This window comes from Pleurodeles waltl, chromosome 11 (genome assembly GCF_031143425.1).
Source record: "Pleurodeles waltl isolate 20211129_DDA chromosome 11, aPleWal1.hap1.20221129, whole genome shotgun sequence".
NCBI classification, from domain to species: Eukaryota; Metazoa; Chordata; class Amphibia; order Caudata; family Salamandridae; genus Pleurodeles; species Pleurodeles waltl.
This window is the reverse complement of record NC_090450.1, coordinates 916,932,059-916,957,796: the sequence shown is the minus strand read 5'-3', so window position 1 is coordinate 916,957,796 and position 25,738 is coordinate 916,932,059. Positions and strand designations below refer to the sequence as shown.

The following is a 25,738-nucleotide window of genomic DNA, read 5'->3' as shown; positions in this document are numbered from 1 at the left end:
CTTTGGGCATAAAGTTCCATTGAGTACCAAGGGAGAGAAGGTTCTGAGTTTTCTGCTTGCTCTTCAGGGGAGCATATTCATTAATCATGTTTGCCAACCATTAATTGTAATCTTCTGCTGTGGTATTAATGTTCCCCTTGGAGCGAGGGTGGGAAGAATATCCTATGCCGCGAAAACAAGGTTGTTGATGACAATGTTTCTGGTACCACAGAACCAGGATTTTTCTTGCTTATATTGGCCCACAATTTTCTGGTGGACAAAGGATAGCTTGAAAAGAATTCATAGGTGGTCGGACTAGTCCACTGGAATGGGGTCCTCAGTAGTCAGAAGTGTGCTCTTGGAGAGCTACTCATGCTTCCTCAGAAGAATGAGTATATCCTGATGTAGGTTTTTGGCACCACAGTAAAAGTCTACCCTATCTATCCTTGAGAATTTTGTAGACCATGTTCAGTCCTTTGTCACAGGATATAAAAAAATACAAGCAGCATTTGTGAGGAATGTATGATGGAAAAACGCATGCGCCAACCACGCATGCCTGAACAACGTGGTCGGAACAACGACTGCTTTGTTTCCACGCATGCCTTTACAACTATTTTTCGTTGTAAAAGCATGCCCAGTAAAGGCATGTGTGGAACGGCATGTGTCGTTTTCGCATGGCACCCCCCAAAAAATACAACTATCAGACCCCCCCCCACTCGCCCTAAAAATAAAACTACCCTGACTGCCCCACCCGCCCCTAAAAACTACCTGATACCCCCAACCCACCCTAAGCCCTAAAAACTACCCGACCCCCCAAAAAACTGACCCCCACCTCAAAAATAAAACTACCCCGTTCTCTAAAAACAAAATTACCCTGACCTCCCACCCGCTATAAAAATAAAACTACCCAGACTCCTACCTGCCCCTAAAAACTACCCCGATAACCCCCACCCACCCTGAGCCCTAAAACCTACCCCGACCCCCATCCACCCTAAGGAAAAACTGACCCCCACCCCAAAAATAAAACTACCCTCCACCCCACTCTAAAAACCATAGAACCCCGACTCCCCACCCCCGCCCTAAAAACAAAACTACTCTGACCCACCACCCTCGCCCTTTAAATAAAAATAAAAAAAGTAACCCAACCACCCTGACTCTAAACTACCCCACCCCTAAAAGCTACCCTAACCCTCCCCCAGCAAAATTACCCTGACCCTTCCACACTGCCCCTTATAACCTGACCACCCCACCCGCCCTAAATACAAAATTACCTCGACCCCCACCCTAAAAACAAATCTAACCTAAAAACGAAACCCCATGCCCCACTTACCTGACTGCGTCCTCTGCCGAATATCTTTTTTCTGACTTAATCACGCATGTGCGTTGTTAAGCACTTGCGTGGTTAAGGCAGAGAAAAGGGGAGTCGTTAACACAAGCGTGGTTGCGCTTGCGTTAACGTTGTCGTGATTTCATCATTGTTCTTCCAGACGTTTCCCTTTGTGAGAATCGTCAAAGCGAAGCTTTCTTCTGCCACAGGTTTCACATGGTCTAAGAAGACTTATTAGAGGATTCAAACATGTTCTACTGGCCTTGTCGTTCAAGAAAAATCCTAGACAGTTATTCTCTCAGAAATTAGGAAATAGTTAAAAACAGGCAGCTTATCTGTGACTGAGTGACTGAACAGAGCTCAGTTGACTCCATTCCCGTAGGACATTTGGCAGAAACTGGAACTGAAGTGGCCCCAGTGGTTAATTTGTGAATAAATACACGCCGGTGCTCAAAGTTCTCCTCTGAAACACGTGGCTGCTGCAATTAAATTTGTGAGCACGGAATACTGAGGCAGCATAGTCCTGAAGCCATCTCAGGCCTCTTCAATCTATTTACACCCACTACCTGCCCCTACAGCTCCCTCTTGCAGCTTTCTCTCTGTGTGACGTTTTTTCGCTTTTCTTTTCCTCAGTCTTTCCTATATGTGTCTTTTGCATGCAGTAAATGCTTGAAGCAGAAAAATAAGTGCCAGCACCCCGAGCTGAAACCACCGGCTCAAATTAAGCACTGGGTAGCCCTTTCAAGGAAGGGTGAATGCTGTGCTTTATGCCGACTAGCTAAAACGTGGGTCTTTGGAAATGATGTGGATAGGTTACTTTTGTGACCAAGTAAAAGCTTTTCTGGCTATGTTTAACGCTGCATGATCTCTATGATTACTAGAGGACGCCCAGCTCGATAAGGATGATTCAAGCATGTTTATCTATGAAAGATACAACATGAGAGAATTAAAATTGAAGAAGCTATGCTCCTGGGGGAGGCACAAAGAAAAGAAGCAATAGGAAAGCCATTTAAAAAAAAGCAAGCAAATCAAAGTGACAAAGCCAACCAATGGGCTCACCCAAAACCCGTTGTGTGCTCTTTAAGAGGAGGCGGCTTAAAAGCGGTCTGTAGGTGAGACCTGACAAAAAAATGAGGATGTGGACGTTGTATTTACAGTTGGGACAGGACCAGCATCTCTTAGAAATACACCTATGTGCAGGCCACACAGCTTTAATTTTAACTATTTAGGAAACAGTTTTCGCTAAAGCCAAAGGAGGATTTAAGACCACAACAGTAAAGCACTCTAGTCAATGTAACTTCTTTAAACAACACTAGGTACATTTATAGAATACAACCCTCTGTGAAAGTGCGTTAAGGAGAGCCTGCATGAAAAATGGATAAAGAAGAAAGATATTTTTGGGAAGTTCATTGTCCATATCCTACACATGACTGCTTTTATTTTTACCCATTTACCATTATAAAAAATCTTGCAATGCATATACAGAAAAAGAACCTTTCCCAACAAGCAATTATGTAATATGCTTAAACGTGCAACCTCTAACTCACCTTCAATTGATTGAATTTGAGGAGGTCGCTATCGCAGCTTCCAGTAAATGATGACAATAGCCTTCGCTGTTCTGACCTTCGCTCGGATCCAGCTCGGGTGGAGGCGTGAGGCTGGGCTGGAATACTCATTCCCTGCAGAAATGAATAAATCACATTTTTCCTTTTACTTTCAGGAATTAGTGCAGGTTTGAACGTGGTATTCCTGGTGTACCAGATACAGAACTTTAATTGTGAGCATGGCCAGTAATAATAATAGCAGCAATGTTTGTCACCATCAATGAGAGTCATTTTTTTATTAGGGAAAAAAAACGTTATTTTGAGTATGATTGTTGTACTTTTGTTTGGAAATTAAACCCTAGTCTTCCCACAAACCTTCCAAAGATATGAACAAGCGTCAATCAAGTGTAGTGACCACGATGTAGGGCAAGCGTTATATCTGCAGTGAAAGGTGCAAGCAACATTTCACAGCGGCTGCAATGGCAGGCCTGCAGACACAGTTTGCATGGGCTCCCATGGGTGGCATAATACATGCTGCAGCCCATGAGAGACCCCTGGTGTACCAGTCCCCTGGGTACCCAAGTACCATATACTAGGGACTTACATGGGTGTACCAGTATGCCAATTGTGGGGTGTAAAAATTTGCCAGCAACCAAATTCATAGAAGAGAGCACAGACACTCGGGTCCTGATTAGCAGGCTCCCAGTATACTATAGTTTTAACACACTAACACCAGGCAAAAAGTGGGGGTAACCATTTCAGAAAGGTGCTACTCTTCTACAGGAACCATTTGGGACTTCAAGCAAAGCACAACAAACAGTGAGTATTGCTGTAATGTTTTGAAACCATAACCGTTAAGACCCTGTATGTATGTATTAGTGTCTCTATAGTTCTAGCCTAACGTGCCAACATTATGTGGGGATAGCGTTTGGGAGCGACCTACAAGTCAATGTACATCAAGTGTGAATTGCAAAAACATTTCAAACTAATTCCAAAACCTTGATTATCAAAGAAATTATATTTTAAAAATACAGCTTGTTAAAAAGCATGTTTTATTACTCAAAATTATGTAAAGTTAGAAAATATGGGACAAAAGAAAGAAGCCACTGCTAGTTGGGAAGAGTTACAAAGAAAGAACATGAGATAGCACACCAATGAAGCTACAAATTACATAAGATTTACTATAGCGAGGGCCTTTGGGAGACATCAATCTTTTGTTGAAAGACCTTATGTGAAAGAAATACAGAGACAACTGTCAATTACAAGATCCATCAATCATTATACATACCTGTGTATCAACTGGAGGTTCATCCGCAATTGCCCGGCTATTGAGGTATTTAGCTTTATCCCGGTTATCAATTTTGTAATATCCTTCACTGCGGGCACAACCTGTAACATGTTCCCTAAGTCCATCTTCTCTCCTCTTCTTTTTGGGAGAAATAACACTAGTTGGTAGAAGGTGGTTAAGGACATAAATATATACACAAGGCTACTGAAAAGGTCAGCGCTAAAGTTGAAAATTAGATATGGATTCCGGCAGTGCCAGTAGTTATCGCTACAATAATGGCCACTGAGAGGAAAGGTAATCAGGGCCCACTAGCTAGTACACTGATGTACAATGTGCTTTTGAACTTTCACTTCCAAACTAATTGGAGAAATAAAGTGAAATTCTGAGACTTGTTAAAAAAGTATTTTAGATTAATGTTTATAGAATAGGATAGGATTAAAAAAAAAAAAAAAAAAAAAACATTTGTACATGTAATATGTAGGTTTATTGAAATGGACACCTAGTCAACACTGATACACCTGCAAACTAGTCACAGGCGAATGAAGGGAGGCAATTTTATTAGAGTATTATGTGAGACAGATAATTGACAAATACAGCAGTCACAAAAACAATTTAAATGTTTGATATAAATATAGTAAATTACTTGGCTAGACTTCAGTTTTCGACCATAATTATTATCAAATAATCATTGAGCTCTTCTCACAGTTATTCTAATAAAAATATGGGCAAATATTTTTCGCTCTGATTAAATGGACAGTAATCTCAGGTGATGCCACTAAGTAGATCCAGTCATCCCTCAGTACTGCAACCAAAAACATTCAGCACTGATTCAGTTGAATCAGACTAGTGACATGGTATACCCGTGATTTGTTTATGGAAAAGCCATATCATACTCTGAAACAACTGAAAGAATTAGATCCCTTTATAATTTAATGTTCTTATGGATAATCCGCTTTCCTCACTCCACGCTCAAGAGGTACTGCAACCACAGTCACATATGTTTTCCATGATTTATAAGGAATACTGCTGAATACACCTGATCCCCTCTGACCTTCACTTACTGCCTCCCCTCCCGCCCCCCTAAAGCCCCCTAAACCCTCTCCCCCTCCCCCTAAAAGCTAACTATTTAGCAACAGCATTAGAACAAAGTTTTATCACTAGGAACAAGCGATGTAACATCACGAGAAAATGTGCAATTTCCCAATTGCTGTGAGGGATTTGAGGCGAGCATGAGTATATGGAAGCACCTTTAAACCTAATACCGCTGCACCACTGGACAGAAGCCTTCTGGTTTGTTTTTTTATTTCCAAATGGGATAGAAAGTGATTTATTCTTGGTTTGTCTAGACACCCATGTATGCTTCCCAATTGTGAGCAGGTAGTTTCATTGGTTCGGGAGCCATCGGACAGGGTCGTTTTTAGGTGTGTGCTCAGGCACATCCTCTTTGAAGAATGTGTGACTTGAGGGGTGTGTGTCCCTGATCCGTCCCTAGACACCTTGAACCACCCTTAAGTTAAGGTTACCTCTCTAAGGAGAGACTATGAACAGTTGAGAGCATTAGGACTCATTCTCACTTTGCATGGTACGAATGAGTAGTTAGGCACGGATGCTAATAGTCTTGACGAATGCCTTAGACCCGAATGGCTTTTTAAGGAAGGCCAAAACATATTGACAATTCATAAAGCTGGATGAGTCATCATTGGTCATCGTATTCCCAATACCTTTCTTTTAAACATATCTAGGGTCCTTAATAAATAAAAGGAATTCCTTGAGTATACTCTAAGATATTTTTTATCTTTTCTACATCCATGTTATAATCCAGTTGTCATTTATTTAAGAACTCCCAGAAATGGTTGGCCCTGCCACTGTGGTATTTACCTACCGTGGTGTGGCTATTAGCTGATGAAGCATGACACTATAAGTTGTAGGTGAGGCAATTACTCCAACCCCTAGTATACGTTGTAGGTGAGGCAATTACTCCAACCCCTAGTTGATCTTTGTATGGGACCACCGTACTGCAACTCCTACATTATCACCTACATGTGTGCTGATGTTAGCCTAGGAAGGACATGACTACATATGTTTCCTCTATCTCCACTTGTGTATGACAGTTTCATTGTATTGTGCATTGTCTCTGTCAGGATTCGATCTCACATTTAAGTACAATAAAACAGGGAGAAAACTTTCAGCATACTCATCCTGAAATAAAGAGGAGTGAAAAACGAATCAAGTTGGAGGCATGATGCCCTAAATAATTTGTTTCTATCATAAACTTGGTTTTAACAAGAAACCATCTCCCATCACAAGAAGACAACTAGAGTAAGGCTGCAAAATGATCCTCTTTTTAACCCTCTTTTCTAAATGCTTCATAAAGATGGGCCTTCTTGACTGCAAAATCCATGGTCTTAAATGTCTTACCAGGTTCACGATAGAAAGAAATTCGGCCACCACTGGCCATGGACCCCGGAGTTGAAACAGCAAGCACTAAAGGTTAAATGTCTGTGCTACACTCTGGATTACTATACAATATCAATACACCTTCAAAGAAGTAGAGCTAAATTATGAAGTTAGTACAACCCTGCAGTGCCCAAGAACTGTTACAATCCATGAGAAATGTCATCTTATTAGAAAAATCCAGTGAATAACGCACATGGGAGAGCGGACATACAACTGCAACAAGTTCATGCCTTTCAAAATTTACCAATACTATTGTTGCACTGACTGAATGAGCATGACCGAATAAGTGTGGAGAAGAGTAACTCTTGTAGAGAAGATTTAGATATACACAAGACTAGTAATATGAAAGTAGTAGCCCTTCTTTCTTTGTAGCCTAGAATAACACCACAATAGAGAATTTAAAAAACTGAGCTTTCTAAAGTTAGAAGTTCTCTCCAAGTAGGATTAAAAAACTAAGGAACGAGATGAGGATGGATGAGGTCTTCGCTGAAAGAATACTTTTCTACTTCACACCTTAGTGGCGTAGCTAGGAATTCCAACCCATAGCATTCTGATACTATGGCGGGATTTTTCTCATGTTTTTTTTACTTTCTTGGACACAACATTGCTAGTTTTATGGTTCATGGTCCTAATCATTACAGTACATGCTATTGTATCTAGAATGCAGTTGATTCAATAAAACGTATTGAACCAATTCCTGCTTGTTTGTCTTTGCATGTGTGAGACAAATGTAACCAAGAGAAAAGGATGAGATCTGTTACACCACAATTTCTCTGAGAAATCAGAATGTCATGCATACGGCTGCCACAAATTACAGCCACTTTTAGGTGCTGGAGAGGTACTGCTAGCGTGCTGGAAGGTTTAGGCCGACAGTTGTCACACGGTGTGGAATTGGGCTCAATTCCCCACAACCTGGTGGTGCTGCTGTCTGAATCCAGCAGTCCCATTGGTACAATGAGAGCCACCACAACAATGCCTAGATAAACCATATCCTTACCTGTGCTGCCCTTTCAGAGCAAAGCTCTTTCTGCCAGTAGTCATCACAGTAGGTTGCATGAGAAGTATGAGTCACATTAGGTTACAACATTTCCAGCCTCATTTTAGTTTGTTTGGCTAAGATAGATTATACAGATTTCATTACAATATAAATTTTTTTACTTTTCAGTGACTGTTTCCTCCTTGGCAGAAATGGCAGATGGAATAGAATTTCAGGTAGCGAGCACAGGTACAGACTGCAAAGACGCTAGGGAAGAACCAGCATAAACAGTTTTTAGGTCCTGAGACCTGAACACTGGTTCATTATAAAGGAGATGAAGGAATAGAAGGGTGTGTAAAGATAAGCTTGTATAGCATATGTAATGATTTTTTGATAGAACAATCTTCCCACAGACTCCTAACCTTCCGAAATAATCCAAGTAATCAAAATGGGTTGGAAACCTTTATATTCCCAATGGACCTAAGAAGCACCAGAGAAACACTTGTTACAAAGTCATCAAGGTGACTTATCACCCTCCACCACTCAGAGGCTAGCAGGAAAAGACAACTAGCCAGATAATCACATTTGGAAATAACATTCTTGAAGAACAATCTATATCCGGAATCAGAAAGGAGGCTGGTAGGGGATGTTGAATCACAGGACAAAATACATCCTTCAGGCAAAACACTAGCTATTGTCTGTAACATGCTTTTCTGATAGATATTTCCTTCCCACAAATTCTTATCACCTCAAAGACCCGGTAGCTAGCCCGATAAAATGAGAATGAAAGGTGGCCTAGATCAAAAAAGTGCTGAAGCAATGCTCATCCAAAACAGGCACTGTTTCAAACACCCACATCCAGCAAATAAGGTTAAACAAATGAATGGACAAAAACCCATCTAGAGACCGCTGGCAATTTCATACATGGCTTCACCTCTGGTTAGGTTGGATGTTGTTGCTCTTAGCTTAGTTGAAAACATTCAGATGCCCTTGTGTATGTTCTTTGAAATGTCATAGCAGAGCTTTACACAAAAGACTAACTATTTTGACATTAAGGCGGTCATTATGAACATGGCGGTCTGGACTGCCATGCCGGCGGAATTACTGCCACCGCCATGGCGGTCCAGACTGCCATATAATGTACACGGGGAGACCGCTACAGGCGGAATTCCGCCACCGCCAGGCAGCCTGACAATGGCAGAGTTCCTTATCTGACAGGGCATCGCTGCAAGCAGCACTGCCCGTCGGATATTGAACCTGTGTTCCCCCAGCCTTTCCCTGGCGGTTTAGGCCATCATGGAAAGGCTGGCGGAATGGGTGCCCCAGGGCTCCCGTGCACAGCCCCATCGCGCATGTCACTGCCAGATTTATGTGCAGTGATATGCGCGACGGGTGCTGCTGCACCCGTAGCCCTGCTACATTGACGACAGCTCCATGTGGAGTCGTCGGCAATGTACAGGTCCAGCATTCCGCTGGGCTGGCTGGCGGAAACACTGTTGCAGAATGTTGTTTATTGGGCGGCGGGGTCTTCTACGTGCTGGCGGTCGTGGTTCCGACCGACAGCACCAAACTTGGCGTAACGAGGGCCTTCATGATTTGCAATTGTTAGAAATATGGACAGATAGTTAGCCATCAATGATTGTTAAAAGGACAGCATAAAAAATTAATGTCTTAGACTTAACAAACAAGTTACTTACCTTTGGTAACGATTTATCTGGTAGAGACATATTCTACAGGGAGTGCAGAATTATTAGGCAAATGAGTATTTTGACCACATCATCCTCTTTATGCATGTTGTCTTACTCCAAGCTGTATAGGCTCGAAAGCCTACTACCAATTAAGCATATTAGGTGATGTGCATCTCTGTAATGAGAAGGGGTGTGGTCTAATGACATCAACACCCTATATCAGGTGTGCATAATTATTAGGCAACTTCCTTTCCTTTGGCAAAATGGGTCAAAAGAAGGACTTGACAGGCTCAGAAAAGTCAAAAATAGTGAGATATCTTGCAGAGGGATGCAGCACTCTTAAAATTGCAAAGCTTCTGAAGCGTGATCATCGAACAATCAAGCGTTTCATTCAAAATAGTCAACAGGGTCGCAAGAAGCGTGTGGAAAAACCAAGGCGCAAAATAACTGCCCATGAACTGAGAAAAGTCAAGCGTGCAGCTGCCACGATGCCACTTGCCACCAGTTTGGCCATATTTCAGAGCTGCAACATCACTGGAGTGCCCAAAAGCACAAGGTGTGCAATACTCAGAGACATGGCCAAGGTAAGAAAGGCTGAAAGACGACCACCACTGAACAAGACACACAAGCTGAAACGTCAAGACTGGGCCAAGAAATATCTCAAGACTGATTTTTCTAAGGTTTTATGGACTGATGAAATGAGAGTGAGTCTTGATGGGCCAGATGGATGGGCCCGTGGCTGGATTGGTAAAGGGCAGAGAGCTCCAGTCTGACTCAGACGCCAGCAAGGTGGAGGTGGAGTACTGGTTTGGGCTGGAATCATCAAAGATGAGCTTGTGGGGCCTTTTCGGGTTGAGGATGGAGTCAAGCTCAACTCCCAGTCCTACTGCCAGTTCCTGGAAGACACCTTCTTCAAGCAGTGGTACAGGAAGAAGTCTGCATCCTTCAAGAAAAACATGATTTTCATGCAGGACAATGCTCCATCACACGCGTCCAAGTACTCCACAGCGTGGCTGGCAAGAAAGGGTATAAAAGAAGGAAATCTAATGACATGGCCTCCTTGTTCACCTGATCTGAACCCCATTGAGAACCTGTGGTCCATCATCAAATGTGAGATTTACAAGGAGGGGAAACAGTACACCTCTCTGAACTGTGTCTGGGAGGCTGTGGTTGCTGCTGCACGCAATGTTGATGGTGAACAGATCAAAACACTGACAGAATCCATGGATGGCAGGCTTTTGAGTGTCCTTGCAAAGAAAGGTGGCTATATTGGTCACTGATTTTTTTTGTTTTGTTTTTGAATGTCAGAAATGTATATTTGTGAATGTTGAGATGTTATATTGGTTTCACTGGTAATAATAAATAATTGAAATGGGTATATATTTTTTTTTGTTGAGTTGCCTAATAATTATGCACAGTAATAGTCACCTGCACACACAGATATCCCCCTAACATAGCTAAAACTAAAAACAAACTAAAAACTACTTCCAAAAATATTCAGCTTTGATATTAATGAGTTTTTTGGGTTCATTGAGAACATGGTTGTTGTTCAATAATAAAATTAATCCTCAAAAATACAACTTGCCTAATAATTCTGCACTCCCTGTAGTTGCAGATTCCTTACCTTAGAATTTCCCCAGGCATCAGTCTGGACCTGGGGATTTTTTGAGCGGCCTTTTTGCGGGGTCATCCCAAAATGTTTTGCTTCCTTGCCCCTATTTTGTCCGACATGTTTTTGTTGGCTTTAGGACTCTGAGCACTTTACCACTGCTAACCAGTGCTAAAGTGCAAGTGCTCTCTGTCTAAATTGGATTGGTAATAGGTTTATCCATGATTGGCATATTTGATTTACTAGTAAGTCACTAGAAAAGTGCACTAGAGGTGCCCAGGGCCTGTAAATCAAATCCCACTAGTGAGCCTGCAGCACTGATTTTGCCACCCACGTGAGTAGCCCTATAAACATGTCTCACACCTGCCACTGCAGTATCTGTAGTTTTGAACTGCCAGGTCGACCTGGTAGGGGCACCCACTTGCTAGGTCCAAACCTCCCCTTTTACTACTTGCAAGTCACCCCTACTGGTAGGCCCAAGGCACCCCCATGGACAGGGTTCAGTGTACTTAAAAGGCAGGACATGTACTAGTGTGTTTTACATGTCCAGATAGTGAAATACTGCTAAATTCAGATTTCACTGTTGCAAGGCCTACCTCTCCCATAGGGTAACATGGGGATTGTCTAGAAATACCTTTTAAGTGCAGATTCCCATTGGGAGCAGACAGAGATGTGGAGTTTGGGATCTCTGAACTCACAATTTAAAAATACATTTTTTTATTAAGTTGGTTTTTCGATTGTAAGTTAGAAAACATCACTTTAAGAAAGTGGGCATTTTCTTGCTTAACCATTCTGTGCTCTGCCTGCCTGCAGAATAAACGTCTAGGTCAGACTGACAGTTGGGCTGTTTGTGAATTCACTCTGGACAGTCACACAAAGAGCTGAGATGTGTCCTGCATATCCTGATGGGTCTTCCTGGGCTAGAGTGGAGGGAGGAGCTGACACTTGCACCTGAATAGGGTTGTGCCTGTCCTTACACAAAGCAGTCTCCAACCCCATGGAGTGTGTCTGGGAAAGGCAGGGTCTTGTGTAGTACAAAGACTTTCCTTTGAAGTTTGCCTATTTCAATGGTAGAAATGAATATAAGCATTGGACTGCTGACCCCACAACTTCAGAACACTTCTGGACTGATGACATTCTGCCAGGGAGAAGAGCTGAATGCTTGAGGACTAACCAGCTGCTACGTGTGCCCTGGGAGTGAAAGGACTGGACTTTGCTTTCTACATCCAACTTTCCAAGGTTCTCCAAGGGCTTGAACTGAGCTGGCCTCCTGTAGCAAAGTCTCAGAGACATAAAAGACTTAATCTTTGAGAACCGTCCCTTGCTGCTTTGACAGAAGATACACTCGAAGAAGAAGTTTGATCAAAGGATCTATGGACATGCTCAAGAGCTTGAGATATCAGACTCTTCTTGCCCAGTCCAGGGCCACAAGTGACGTGGGCCTGGTCATTCTTGATCTTCTTGAGAACTCTGGGCAGAAGTGGTAATGGGGGAAAGGAGGCCTGAGTTACATTCAAGATGCAAAGCGCTGCATAGCGAGTGCTGCCTTGGAAACTCCAATGTGCAAAACAGCTGACTTTACATGTTCTCTGTGGAGGTGAACAGATCTAACCAAGTCTCTCCTCACTGCTGAAAGAGACCTTGCGCCACCTACAGATGAAGATGCCATTTGTGATCAACCAGGCATTGACGGCTGAGTTTGTCTGTTCTGGGGTTCGGAGAGCATGCCAGATGCTGAACCACCAGGGATATGCCCTGCTGTTCCAGCCATGCCCAGAGGTGGAGAGCTTCCTGACAAAGGGTTCATGGCCCCACTCCGACCTGCTTGTTTCATTACCACAATGGTGACGGTGTTCTCACCACTTTCCCTTTGAGAGAGGGAAGGAATGCTTCCAATGCCAGTTGGAGCGTCCGGAGTTCTAGAAGGTTGATTATGGAACTCGGACACCGCTGGAGACCAGATGCCTCTGATCTTCGCCTCTCCCATGTGGCCGCTCCATCCCAGGTGTGACGCATCTGTCACTACTGTCACATTTGGTTGGGGAAGGGAGAGAGATTGGCCCTTGACCCAAGTGTGATTCAAAAGCCACCACTGCAGATCTCGCACAGTCCCCTACAAGTTTTGGACCATGTCGGAGAGATTTCCCTGATGCTGTGTCCACTGAAACTTCAGGTCCCACTGCAGAACACGCATATGATATCTGGCATGAGTCACTAGCAGAATGCAGGAGGCCATGAGGCCCAGCAGCCTCAGAGTCATTCTCACCGAAATCCGGGATAGAGGGTGAAACATGGGTATCATAGCCTGAATATCCTGGACTTGCCGCTCTGGAGGATAGGCATGAAACTGCACTGTGCCCAGAACAGCTCCGATGAAAGCGAGCGCCTGAGAGGGAGTCAGGTGTGACTTTGGCACGTTTATAGTGAACCCCAGCAAATGCAGGAGGTTCGCGTAGTCTGGAGGTGGGAGACAACAGCCTGAGGTGAACTCACCTTCAACAGCCAGTCGTTGAGGTAGGGGAAGACTGAAACTCTAACTTGCACAGATGAGCTGCGACCACCGCCATCATTTTGGTGAACACCCTCGGAGTGCTGGTAAGGCCAAAGGGGAGCACTGTAAATTGAAAATGCTTGTGACTGACAACGAAACACAAGTAAAGTGTGTGGGCAGGCAGGATGGAAATAAATGTCCTTCAAATCCAAAGCTACTATCCAGTCTCCATGGCAGATAGGACCTGAGCTAAAGTGAGCATTTTGAACTTCTGTCTCGTGCTGAAGAGATTGAGGAACAGGAGGTCGAGGATAGGATGGAGGCCCTTGTCCTTTGTGTGCACCAGAAAGTAGCGGGAATAACAACTACAACCTACTTGTAGCACAGGGACTGGGGGGGGGGGGGGGGGGGAATGGGGGTGTTGGCTGGACCGCTGGCTCCTAGATCCATGCAAACACTGGATCCCATGCCCTCAGCCAGGCAGAGGCTGTGCAACATGTGTGGCACAATGGCTAGCAGGGAATAGATGTGGTTGGGTGCTACTTTCGTAGCTAGAAAAGGGGCAAAAAGCAGGCAGAGGGGAGGGGCAGCTGCGAGGCCATAGGCGTGGCTTCTCCAAGCCACCGTCAACGCAACCAATCTGCCAAGGAAGTAGGTCGTATTCAGCCGACATCTGATGGTCAACTTCACCACGTCTCTCCCACCAGGAACAGCTTGGGAGAGAATGGCCCGGGTGTCCTCCAGCACCTGTGGCAGCACTTACGTGACCATGTCCCATAAAGTATGGGTGTCACGGCCCAAAAGGCATGCAATGTTCACCAACCGCAATGCCAGGCTGGAGGAAGAGAACAACTTCTTCTCAAGATAGTCCAGCCTCTTCGATTCACTATCGGGGGAAGCGGAAGGGAACGCGCTTTGGGAGATTGAGGGCTGGATGACCAAGCTCTCGGCGGTATGGTGTTGGGTCAGGAAAGCTCGCTAGTTAGGCACAGGCCTATGGCGGCGGGCAACTGTGCAATTAATAGGGGCCGCTGTGCTTGGCTTGGACCATGTTCCCAGCAAGACATCAGTGAGGGCTTCATTAAAGGGAAAAGGGGCTCTGATGTGGAAGCCCCAGTTTGAAGCACCTCAGTTAGGAGGTTAGTCCTGACAGTCAACGAAGGCAGCTCAAGGCCCAAGGCCTCAGCTTCTCTTCTCGCACCATAAAGTAAGAAGCTCTCTCCTCTTTAGCCACAGTGGGGGGAGAAAGCATACCAGCATCAGGTGAGGTATCCAACCCGCTGGCTTCACCCAGTTCCTGAGCCCAGTCCACACGAACATCCAGCTGGTATTCTAAAGGGTCCAGAGACGCCTTCATACTCCATAAGGGTCAAAATCCATTCTAGGGACCAAAGGCCCTGCTATAGACTGAATTACCGTCAAGAAACATTGTTTTGGCTCCGTGTTGGCAATGAGTATAGGGTTGACGCTGCCCACAAGCCCAGGAGGAGTCGGGAGTGTCAACGCCAGTTCGGACCCGGAAGCGGATAGTTGGGTGCCCCACGGAGCAGAGGCCGAAGCTGCCAGTATGGAACGCTAAGGGGCCCTTGCGAACCCGTGGGGACAGAGGGCTCTCTAACAGGGCTGGCCTGCCCAAAAAAAGAGGTGCATGGCCTGGTAAATCTCTAAGTTGGGCAGGGGTGGCTCTGGCTCCCAGAAAGTTGGGGAGGTGCAGAGCAGACTCAGAAGTAGGCTCTGAAGGTGGAAGACTAAAGCGAGGACGCTCCTTGTCCTGCGTCGTCCGACCAACGAAGTGAAGTCGAAGGGAGCTTGTGCTTCCTCGATGACAGCTTCTTACCTGAATGTTCTGAGGATTTAGAATGGGACGAAGAAGAGGGTTGCCCAGGAGCGGTCTCGGGACTTTCCCCTCAAGTGAGACCGTGAGGCAGAGATGGACGCCAGGCTGCTACCAGCTTCAGGTACTGCTCCCTCAAAGCCTTCGGGTTCATGGCCCGGCAGTCTGCGCACGACTTCAGGTCGTGGTCACATTCCAAGCACCACAAACACACCAGGTGCAGATCCGTCACTGACATCATGCAGTGGCAGGAGTCGCAAGGCTTGAAGCCGGTCTTCTTGGGCATCCTTGACGCACCAGAAAAGCCCCAAAAAAACTTCCAAAAAATGTGGAAAATCCAGTTAGAAAGCGACTGAGGGTATCTCTTCTCCACATCACCGCATATGCTGGTGCTGAAAGAAAAGAACTCCTGATCCACACTCAAGTCAGAACGCCAGGGTGGCTCTTATATACGACCTGCAACATCACATAAGGCGACCACAATGCCTACGACGGATGCAGAGTCGACCCACGCCACATGACGGCACGCAGGGGTACTGCTCGAAGAAAAAAATCTCCAGATCCAGACTGCCACCTGAAGAAATTATAAGGTAAGGAATCTGCAACTAGAAGTCTCTTTCAGATAAGACCACACCAGAGGGGAGCAGAGGAGTTCCAGGAAGTCAGAGTAACAGGTCCTCCAACCCCATTCTAGTGCTGTTAGGACTATGACCACTCAGTAGAACCTTACCTTCCTCAAACAGAGAGAGAATTGGAACTGGTGGAAATGCATAAAGCAGGCTGAAGTGCCAATCCATTGAAAAACCTTGAGCAGAAATATTCCTGAGCATGGATGCAGGGCAAACATTAGACTTTGTTTCTCACTCTCTTGAGGACTTTGTTTCACTCTGGCAGATGACAGGGTGTGTGCAAAATGAGTATGCTTGGGCTCTGCTTGTACACAAAAAACCTAAGTGGTAGCCTCTCCTAAAGAAACCATTTCTAGTCTTGACTAAAGTATAGGCAATTTCAACATCGTTGGGAAGATAGGAATATAGAAATATTGCTTGAAGTGCTTCACTAAACCATCTAAATTGCCTTTAAAACAGGCTGTAAATCATCACCAAATGACTTACTTTGACATTAAATTTGGCATTTTTATTACTTAAAATTGACAAGCAATACTGGAACAACTCGACCTGGCTGCGATAGCCATTCTTTTGGATAACATTTTCCATGTCAAGGAAGCAGAAGAACACAGAACTTTAGAACATGACATCTGCTCCTCTCTTACAAGATATGGAAAGTGCTTAAACAAAAAAGCATTCAGCATGAACATCAATGAAAAACAAAGATTAAGTTATATATCTATATTTTTTTGCTAGATGACTGACCAGAGTGGAAAGTATGCAAACATAATTTGGCGAAGCTACACTGGAGTAAATGGATAGAGTAAAGCACCATTTCAATAGAGTATAGAGCCTGGAAGTACAATTTTAAAAGACTGAAGTAATTTTAGGTTTAGCGAACACCATATAGTGCCACATAAGTTATTTGTTTGATATAAAGTTACCACAATCTCAGTTCGTAGAACTCTGAAGGGGAGCCAGCTACTGCACAATATATTCTGGTTTGGGGTTTTCTGCTGAGAAATAATTTTATACAAAAAGAAGAAACAAAAATGTATGAGTTTACTACATAAGCAACTGATACCAACTGATCTGACGGAAAAGGTTTTGCAGGCATTAACAAAATAGACTATTGTGAACTTTATTGTTATTGTTTTTGTCAATGAATTTGAAACAGTGGCATCCATTCACATTTACTGGTGTTAAGAATGCTTTCTGTAGCTCCACAGTAGTGTGGAGAGGTTCACAAAACTCTATAAATATTAATACCTTTAAACTGCTGAAATAAGGTCCAAAGTACCTCTGCAACAAAAAGAACATAATTTTAAGAAAAATCATTAAGTATCAATTCAAGAGCAATGTATTTGAGCTGTTAGGCACATTAAATCGCTGCTTTGCAAGCTACTTTTGATGAATGTTTAAAAAGGATATGAGGGTGGTAGACCCAAAGAGTGTCGTTTAGCCAATCCATGCCATTATCTTGTTGCAGCATTCGGTCATAAGTGATGCACAGAAACTCGATGTCTTCCTCATCTATTCCTCCATTCCAAATATCGTACAACACAGCTACTTCCTCAAATTCACAACGGGGCTCAAATCGAGCTTTGAGTGGAGAATACTCAGGTGAAGTAATTTTAGAAATCTCTTCATGCCTCTTCTTATGCCTCTTAGGCAAATGTCTTTTATATTTAAGTAAATCCTCATCTTTCAGTTTATCAATATACTGATTTTCTATCCCCTTAAACGGAATTTTCTCAGCTAGGGCCTCATCAAGTACTTTATCAGGGTAGCTTTCATTCCTAAAGTCTAACGTTACCGTGACAGGATCAGTCATTCCCCCTAAATTTGTGGGATGTGCATCAAACAAGTCTTTGCTCACAGCACTTTCTGTCAAGGCAATTAGAACAGTAGGTTCATCACTTTTGCTTGTATGGGTATCCAAAGAAAGAACTGAGGGAGGTGATCGTTTAGATCTTCCAGGTTTCCTCTTAAATAGAGGTGAAAGTGGTGGAGAAGATGATGGGATTGCTGGAGAAAACAATTCAGTTTTCACTTCAGCCTCACTCTCCTCACTAGTTAATAGCCTGTCATCTGGTAAGCATATTGACGTTTCTGAAGAGTCCAAGTCCTCTGGTGTTAACCCAAGGTCTTTTTGGATATCATATCCAAGAGGGCTGGCAAATGGAACAGGAGAAGGAACACCATCAACACCGACTGTTAAGGAAGCACTTTTTGGTTCTTTAAACATTTTGTCATCAAGTTCATCCACAGATACCTTCTTGGTGGATGAAACATGAGAGAGGGTGGGGCTGGGCTCTGGAAACGTTGGAGTAAAATTAAAATCTCTTCCTGGAGTCCGCGGAATACCACTATTAACCCCAGGTGACTGGGACAGGTAAGAAAAAGGGCTCCCTGGAATGTGAGGAGAACTCAAAGTCAAGCTATTTCCCGTAAGAGGAGCATCACTGCCTGGTGTAGCTGGAACAGTTTCAGTACTCTGTGACTTCCCAAGAAAGTGGGATAGCTTGGCCAATATGTCTCGACCTGGAGTCCTAGGAAGATCCTCTTCAAATAAAGTCTTGGTTACAGATAACAGCTGTTCACTATTTTTTTCTGGTGGAGCCAAAGGCTCTTCTGCCTTAACAACAACTGCTGGAAGTGAAAGTGAAGATGGAGGAACCATGTAAACCGTAGGGTGGAGATTCTCAGAATGTGAATGTTCTGCTATTCCCCTTCCAGGAGTCTTTGGGACACCATTTTCCTCCTCTTCTTGGATACATGGCAGTATGTGGGCTTGTACTTCAAAATCGCTGTCATCTGATCTATTGAGAAAGCTGGATTCGCTGGGAATAGAGACGTCGGGTGGCCTTGATGGGTGTGTCCGACAGAGATTTTCAGCACCTTGAAATACCATCTGACCTCCTGGGAGCTCCGATACGTAGTCAGTCTCTAATACTGGCACCAATTCCAGCTCTACATACGTTTCAGAGTCCTCATCTATAAAACAAAATAAAAATCGTATGAGAAAAATGTACCAATAGAATGTGTTTTCAAAACATGTCACTCTCTATACAGTTTCATTTAGTGTGATGCAAAGTGTTTAATTTGTTCTCGAAAGAGAATATGGAATATATTATTGCACAGCAAGCAAAATTACTGACGAAATGTGGCGTGCATCAAAACAACAGAAAGAGGTTTGCAGTTGTAAGACAGTAGCTCCAGGTGAAACTTCAGGTAAACCTCATTTGCCCTCAAAAATACAAATCAGAACTAAAAGAATAGGTCCGCTAACGTTTGGATGACTATTGTGTAACAAACAATAGCGGCTGCTTTACCTCCCTGTCATGCAACAATCAGCACCATTCCACCTATACCACTTAATAGTCGTGATTGTGTGCTCTGTTCCAATACAAACCTATAATGACGAACATGCAAACAAACACAAAGTGTACAAAAGCCCAACTTGCCTCAACCCAGGAGAAAAGAATTGTACTGTAGGAAAGTGCCACTGTTGACATAGTTACACCCACCGCCCTAGTGTTAATGCCATCCTTGACTGAAAGTGTGCTGGGATCCTGCTAACCAGGCCCCAGCACCAGTGTTCTTTCCCAAAATCTGTACTATTGTTTCCACAATTGGCACAACCCTGGCAAAAAGTTAAGTCCCTTGTAAAAGATACCCCTGGTACCAAGGGCCCTGTGGCCAGGAAAGGTCCCTAAGGGCTGCAGCATGTATTATGCAACCCAAGGGAACCCTCACCGAGTACATATACACTGCCTGTGCAGCCTGTGTGTGTTGGTGGGGAGAAAAAGGCAAAGTCTACATGGCACTCCCCTCAGGCTGCCATGCCTACAAACCACTGCCTGTAGCATAGGTAAGTCACCCCTCTAGCAGGCCTTACAGCCCTAAGGCAGGGTGCACTATATCACATGTGAGGTCATAGCTGCAAGAGAAATATGCCCCTACAGTGTCAAAATCCATTCTTAGACATTGTAAGTGCAGTGAAGCCATACTGAGTATATAGTCTGGGAGTTTTTCATTACAAACTCCACAGTTCCATAATGGCTTCACTGAATACTGGGAAGTCTGATATCAAACTTCTCAGCACAATAAACCCCCATTTATGCCAGTGAAGGATTTATTGAAAATTGCACACAGAGGGCATCTTAGAGATGGCCCCTGTATGTTAGCCAAACTGCTAGTGTAGGACTGACGGGTCTGTGCCAGCCTGCCACTTTCAGACAGGTTTCTGACCACATGGGGTGAGAGCCTTTGTGCTATTGCTGGTCAGAAACAAATCCTGTCCCGGATGGAGGTGCTTCACACCTCCCCGCTACAGGAATTGTAACAACTAGCGGTGTGCCTCAAAAGCTCAAGCCTCGGATTACAGTGCCCCAGGGCACTCCAGCTAGTGAAGTTGCCTGCCCCCAGAACAAAGCCCCAATTTTGGCAGCAAGTCCGGTGGGAAAATCAGGGAAAACAGGGAGGAGTGACCACTCCAGTCAGGACCACCCTTAAGGTGTCCAGAGCTGAGGTGACCCTCGTCCCTGCAGAATCGTCCATCTTTGGAGGACAGGGAGCAATAGGATTAGGTTTGTGCCCTCCTCCCCAAAGGGAGTGAGCAGAAGGAGGGTGTAGCCACCCTCAGGGACAATAGCCATTGGCTACTGCCCTCTAAAACACTCCTAAATCTAGGATTTAAGGGCCTATCTGAGGACTCCCACCTCACTCCAGATGCATGGGTGTTGACCACTCTGCACCCGACACCCATGACCCGTGCAGGTGGTCCACCCAGCTAGAGAGGATCCCCAGGCGATTGCGAGCAGGTGCCCACCCTGGGTTGACCTCTTCACCCCTCCATGACAATGCCAGCAGAGGGAATCCTGAGGACCCCCTGACAGCGAAGCTCCAGACGTAGATATCAGACGCCTAAAGACACACTGCATCCGCAGCCCTGAGGCCTTGGAAAACCCGACCTCCAGTGCAGCTACATTCAGCAGGCGGCCCTTCTCCCTGCACAGCCTCTGGTCTGCCCGAGATGCCCCCTCGAGCTCGCCTGTAGCCTCGGAGTGAAACCCGCTGGTCCCCTCATAGACCAGCATTGAAAAGCCAATGTCCTGTTTGCACTCTGCACCTGGCCGCTCCTGTGCTGCTGAGGGTGTGTGTTTGGTGCCTGCTTGTGGCCCCTTCAGTATTCCTCTGATTCCCACAGGTCTGCCCTGAGAGCCGCGGGGTCTTACCTGCAGGCAGACTGGATTCAAAGTACCCCCTGTCTCCATAGGAGCCTACATTAAATTTGCTCAACTTTGACCTCTGCACTTGGCCGGCCCAGTGTTGCTGGTGGTGGGTGTTTGGGGTTACCTTGAACCCCAACTGGTGGACTTCCTAAAACCCAGAGACTGAAACTGAAAGTGTTGGACTTACCTGTAAAATTAACTAAAATTTCTTCCACCCAGGAACTGTCCGGAAAATTGCACTGTGTCCATTTTTAAAAAACATATTATTGCCAATAATTCAAAAACTGTATAAAACTTATCGATTTCAAACAAAATAATGTTGATACATGTGTGAAATACGAATCTATTGAAGTACTTACCTACAACTTGAATCTTGTGGTTCTGAAAATAAATTAGGACTATAAATGTTTCTACATAAAAACCATTGGTCTGGAGATAAGTCATTGAGTGTGTGCTTCTTATAATTGCCTGTGTGTGTACAACAAATGCTTTGCACTACCCTCTGATAAGCCTAACTGCTTGAACACACTACCACAAAAGAGCGCATTAGTATTATCTACCTTAGTCTCTGTTAAGCCTCTGGGGAACCCCTGGATTCTGTACACACTATATCTCATTTTGATAAAGTATATACAGAGCCAGCTTCCTACATGTACCATTCAAACTGTCAAAAACGAATGGTGGTTCTAACTAACTGGCCACACATGAGTACTACTTTTTGTGGGGGGGGGGGGGGGGTGGAGGGGTGGGGGTGGAACAAGGCAAGAGCAGCACTGCTTAACTGCTCCTTTCTTGCCTGCAACAACCTTTTGCCCCGTGAGGGGTGAATACCTCACTGTTGGCACTGCTTCTTGAGTCTGGTGGGTTTTGCAGCGATGAGTTGGTCGGGCATCCTGCCCTCCATGGCATGCATATCCAGCCAGTCCCACAATTCTAAGGGGTCTGTAAAAACCAAAGTCTTACCATCTACCTGTATCTGCAACTTGGCCGGAAGTAATGTCACAGGGCAGACCAACCTCCTTGAGCCACTTCTTTTCTGTTAAAAGTAATGCTCTTGGTCTCTGCACAGCAGCTGTAAAATCAGGTAAATTCAAACCCTGCACATTTTCGAAAGTGAATGGGTCTTTGGATTGTGCCTGCAGCAGGTTAAAGTTCCAGTCTCTAAAGTGCAACAGTCTCATCACCACATGTCTTGGGGGTGGCCCAGAACTGAATAAGTCTTGCAGGGACTCCATGTTCTCTTTCCAGGGTGGGAAATTTGGCCAGAACATTGGTTCAACAACCTCCTGCAGACAGTCATCCAGAAAGGAGATCATGGACTGTCTCTCGATCATCTCAGGCAGCACACTATTTTTATGGCCATGCCTTCCTGATCCTCTACTCGATTTTCCTGAGTACGTAGCTGGCTAGCCGACATCGCAAGGTGCTGCTGCATCTCAATGGTGGCAGTAGAGAGCTCCTGAAAGGCCGAATCCACCTTGCAAACACTTTCTGCCACCTTTCTATGCTCATCACAGAATAGGCCAAGATGGACCACCAGGGTGACAATCTTGTTTTCTAAGACATCTCTAATGGAGCGGAATGCCTTTAGAATGGCATTGTTTGTCTCGGATGTCATGGTTGTTGGGGTCTGTTGCATGGATTTACCTAGTAATTTACCACCCTCCAACAAGGGCCCTGCAGCAGCATTGTCACAGCATGGCGCAAGCAGGGGCGAGACTTGTCATGGACAGCAATCAATAGAGTTCGCCCCGAAAAAAAAAAAGATAAAAATGGAGTGGGGTGTTGGAAAGGGAGAGGAAGATGGAGGAGAATCTAGATCTCCATCAATGATAAAAGTTGCCCCACCACAGAATGAGTGGACAGAGGTGAAATATGTAGGCCAGTCGCTTCTTGGCCTGTTGGGGCTCTCACGGAGACCATGGACCAGGCTCCATTAAGGTGCATCTGCGGTCATCGTTCCTCTTGAGGGAATGTTTGAGTGCACCCAGGGCAGTTCCTGACTCAACGCAGACAGGACAGAGGGCCCTAATGCTTCAGTAGCCATGAACGATCAGGGTCTACCGTGAGATTCCAGCGCAGACACCACCTTCTCCTTAGCCGTGCCAGGCTCCACAGCTCCACTCAGGGTGAGGAACTCTCTTACGTGGCCTTTGCCTGCAATATCCGGCTCTGCAATTGACCCCCTCCAGGAAGCTCTGCCTCTGCATTGGCTCAACCCTGTGCGACTTGATTTACACAAAAATGTCTACCACGGGCGGAGAGCTTGTGGACATGTTGTAGGAAGTTGGCTCTGTATGCACTATTTCAAAGTAAGGAATAGTATGCACAGAGTCCAAGGGTTCCCCTTAGAGGTAAGATAGTGGCAAAAAGAGATAATACTAATGCTCTATTTTGTGGTAGTGTGGTCGAGCAGTAGGCTTATCAAAGTAGTAGTGTTAAGCATTTGTTGTACACACACAGGCAATAAATGAGGAACACACACTCAAAGACAATTCCAGGCCAATAGGTTTTTGTATAGAAAATGAAAATGTCACTTACCCAGTGTACATCTGTTCGTGGCATTAGTCGCTGCAGATTCACATGTTTGGCACAGTCCGCTGCCTGGTGTTGGGCTCGGAGTATTACAAGTTGTTTTTCTTCGAAGAAGTCTTTTTTGGTCACGGGACCAAAGGACTCCTCCCTCTTCGGCTCCATTGCGCATGGGCGTCGACTCCATCTTAGATTGTTTTCCCCGCAGAGGGTGAGGATGGAGTTGTTTGCTATAAATAGTGCCCATGCAATGGAGTGAATATGTATGTACGTTAAGAGTTTATAATAATTATTTACAAATGTACGAAAATTAGTTACTTACCTGTAACTGCAGTTCTCCAGTATTGGTATCTTTCATAGATTCACATGCTTGAATCATCCCCGTCGTCGAGGTGGGAGCCTCACGGTAAATTTAAATATATAAAAAGCAGTAAGTCAGTAAAAATAAAACCAGTAGGCCCAAGTAGGCCTCATAAGGTATTTTACAGTCTATCCACTTTGTTTTGTGAAAAGACCCAAACTTGAGTATCAACCAATCAGGATTCAGCCCCTCCCAACACTCCCAACAGAGGCTGAATTCCCTCAGATTTTCTATTAGGAGTGTGAAGTTTAATATCTGTATAATAGGGGAGCCTCTGAGGGGAGGAGGGTGGGTCGCATGTGAATCTATGAAAGATACCAATACTGGAGAACTGCAGTTACAGGTAAGTAACTAATTTTCTTCTCCAGCATTGGATCTTTCATAGATTCACATGCTTGAATCCGAGTAACGAGCAGTAATGTTTTCTTACTTACTGAATTACATTGACTGTAATTCCATCGTAATTCTATACGTGATGTGATTCACATTAGTTCAGTTTTAAATATGCACTTACATATAATTATATTTATATTCACAAACATACGAATATAAAAGCAATAAAATGTGTGTGGCAAGAAATCCTGACACAGTCTATGCTATTATTATGGAGAATACGACACGTTAAACAGTAGAAGAAAATGAACCATTAATGACCATACCTCGAGTGTGGTGGTGGGATGTGTAAGAGGCTCACCTTAACGAAATAGATGCCTCAGCACTGCTTGTCCCACTGCTGTATCGACCTGGTTTGTCTCCTCTAAACAGTAATGTCTTGTAAATGTGTGTTGGCTGGACCATGTTGCTGCTCTACAGATGCTATGTAGTGGTACACCTGCAAAGAGTGCCGCTGAAGTGGCTACCGATCTTGTAGAGTGGGCTCTCACCTTGGTGTGGAGCGGCTTTCCTGCTTTTGAATGGCAGAATTGAATCGCCAGGCCAATCCATCTTGCTAAAGTTTGTTTGGACACCGCGTGTCCCTTCTTTGTTCCGCCGAACGCTACAAATAATTGATCCGACTGGCGGATGGTGTGAGTTTTCTGTAGATAAAACTTTAAACATCTTTTAATATCGAGAGAATGTAATGTTCTTTCCGCCACTGTTTGCGGATTTGGAAAAAAGGTTTTTAAGATGACTGGTTCATTTAAATGAAATGTTGAGGGAACTTTCGGAATGAATTTAGGATTTGTCCGCAGGATGACACCTGAGTTTGTAAACTGGAGGAACGGCTGTTTGATGGTGAAAGCCTGAATGTCACTGACTCTCTTTGCCGAAGTAAGAGCTAACAGTAACGCTGTTTTCCATGCCAGGAATTTTAGGTCAGCCTTGTGGATCGGCTCAAAAGGAGCTTTCATGAGTTGCATCAACACAACGTTCAATGACCATAGAGGCGGGGGTTTCCTAATTGGCGGGAAGACCCGAAAAAGGCCCTTCATAAATTGTTTGACAATTCTTGTGGAACACAAAGAGAGTCTATCTGGTGATCTGCGGTATCTGGAGATTGCTGCCAGATGTACCCGTATGGAAGAATATGCAAGTCCTGATTTTGCCAGGAGCAGGAGATATGGAAGTATCTGTTCCGGAGTAGAAGATAAAGGATGTATATTTTCCGCTGCACACCAAACACAAAACCGTTTCCATTTAAGTCTATATGTTTTGTTGGTAGTGTCAGCTCTAGCTTTTGCTAAGATGTCTCTACACTCTGGGGAGATTTTGAGATTTAAGTATTCATTGTGTTCAGGAGCCAAGCCGACAAATGAAGAGACGACGGATGTGGGTGTGTGACTTGTCCCTGGTGCATCGTTAAAAG

General features: G+C 44.6%; 1 protein-coding gene across 4 annotated transcripts in view; it reads right to left on the bottom strand.

The window, feature by feature from the left end:
• The window catches only part of SETD1B (SET domain containing 1B, histone lysine methyltransferase), a 314,507-nt gene that overhangs the window by 64,906 nt on the left and 223,863 nt on the right, over positions 1-25,738 (bottom strand). For all 4 annotated transcript variants that reach the window (XM_069214916.1, XM_069214917.1, XM_069214914.1 and 1 more), the window contains exons 13-15: positions 17,234-18,798; positions 4,139-4,303; positions 2,854-2,985 (exon numbers count right to left, since the gene is read on the bottom strand). In XM_069214916.1, coding sequence (XP_069071017.1) covers positions 2,854-2,985; positions 4,139-4,303; positions 17,234-18,798 — 1,862 coding nt within the window. The remainder of the gene's footprint in view (positions 1-2,853; positions 2,986-4,138; positions 4,304-17,233; positions 18,799-25,738) is intronic.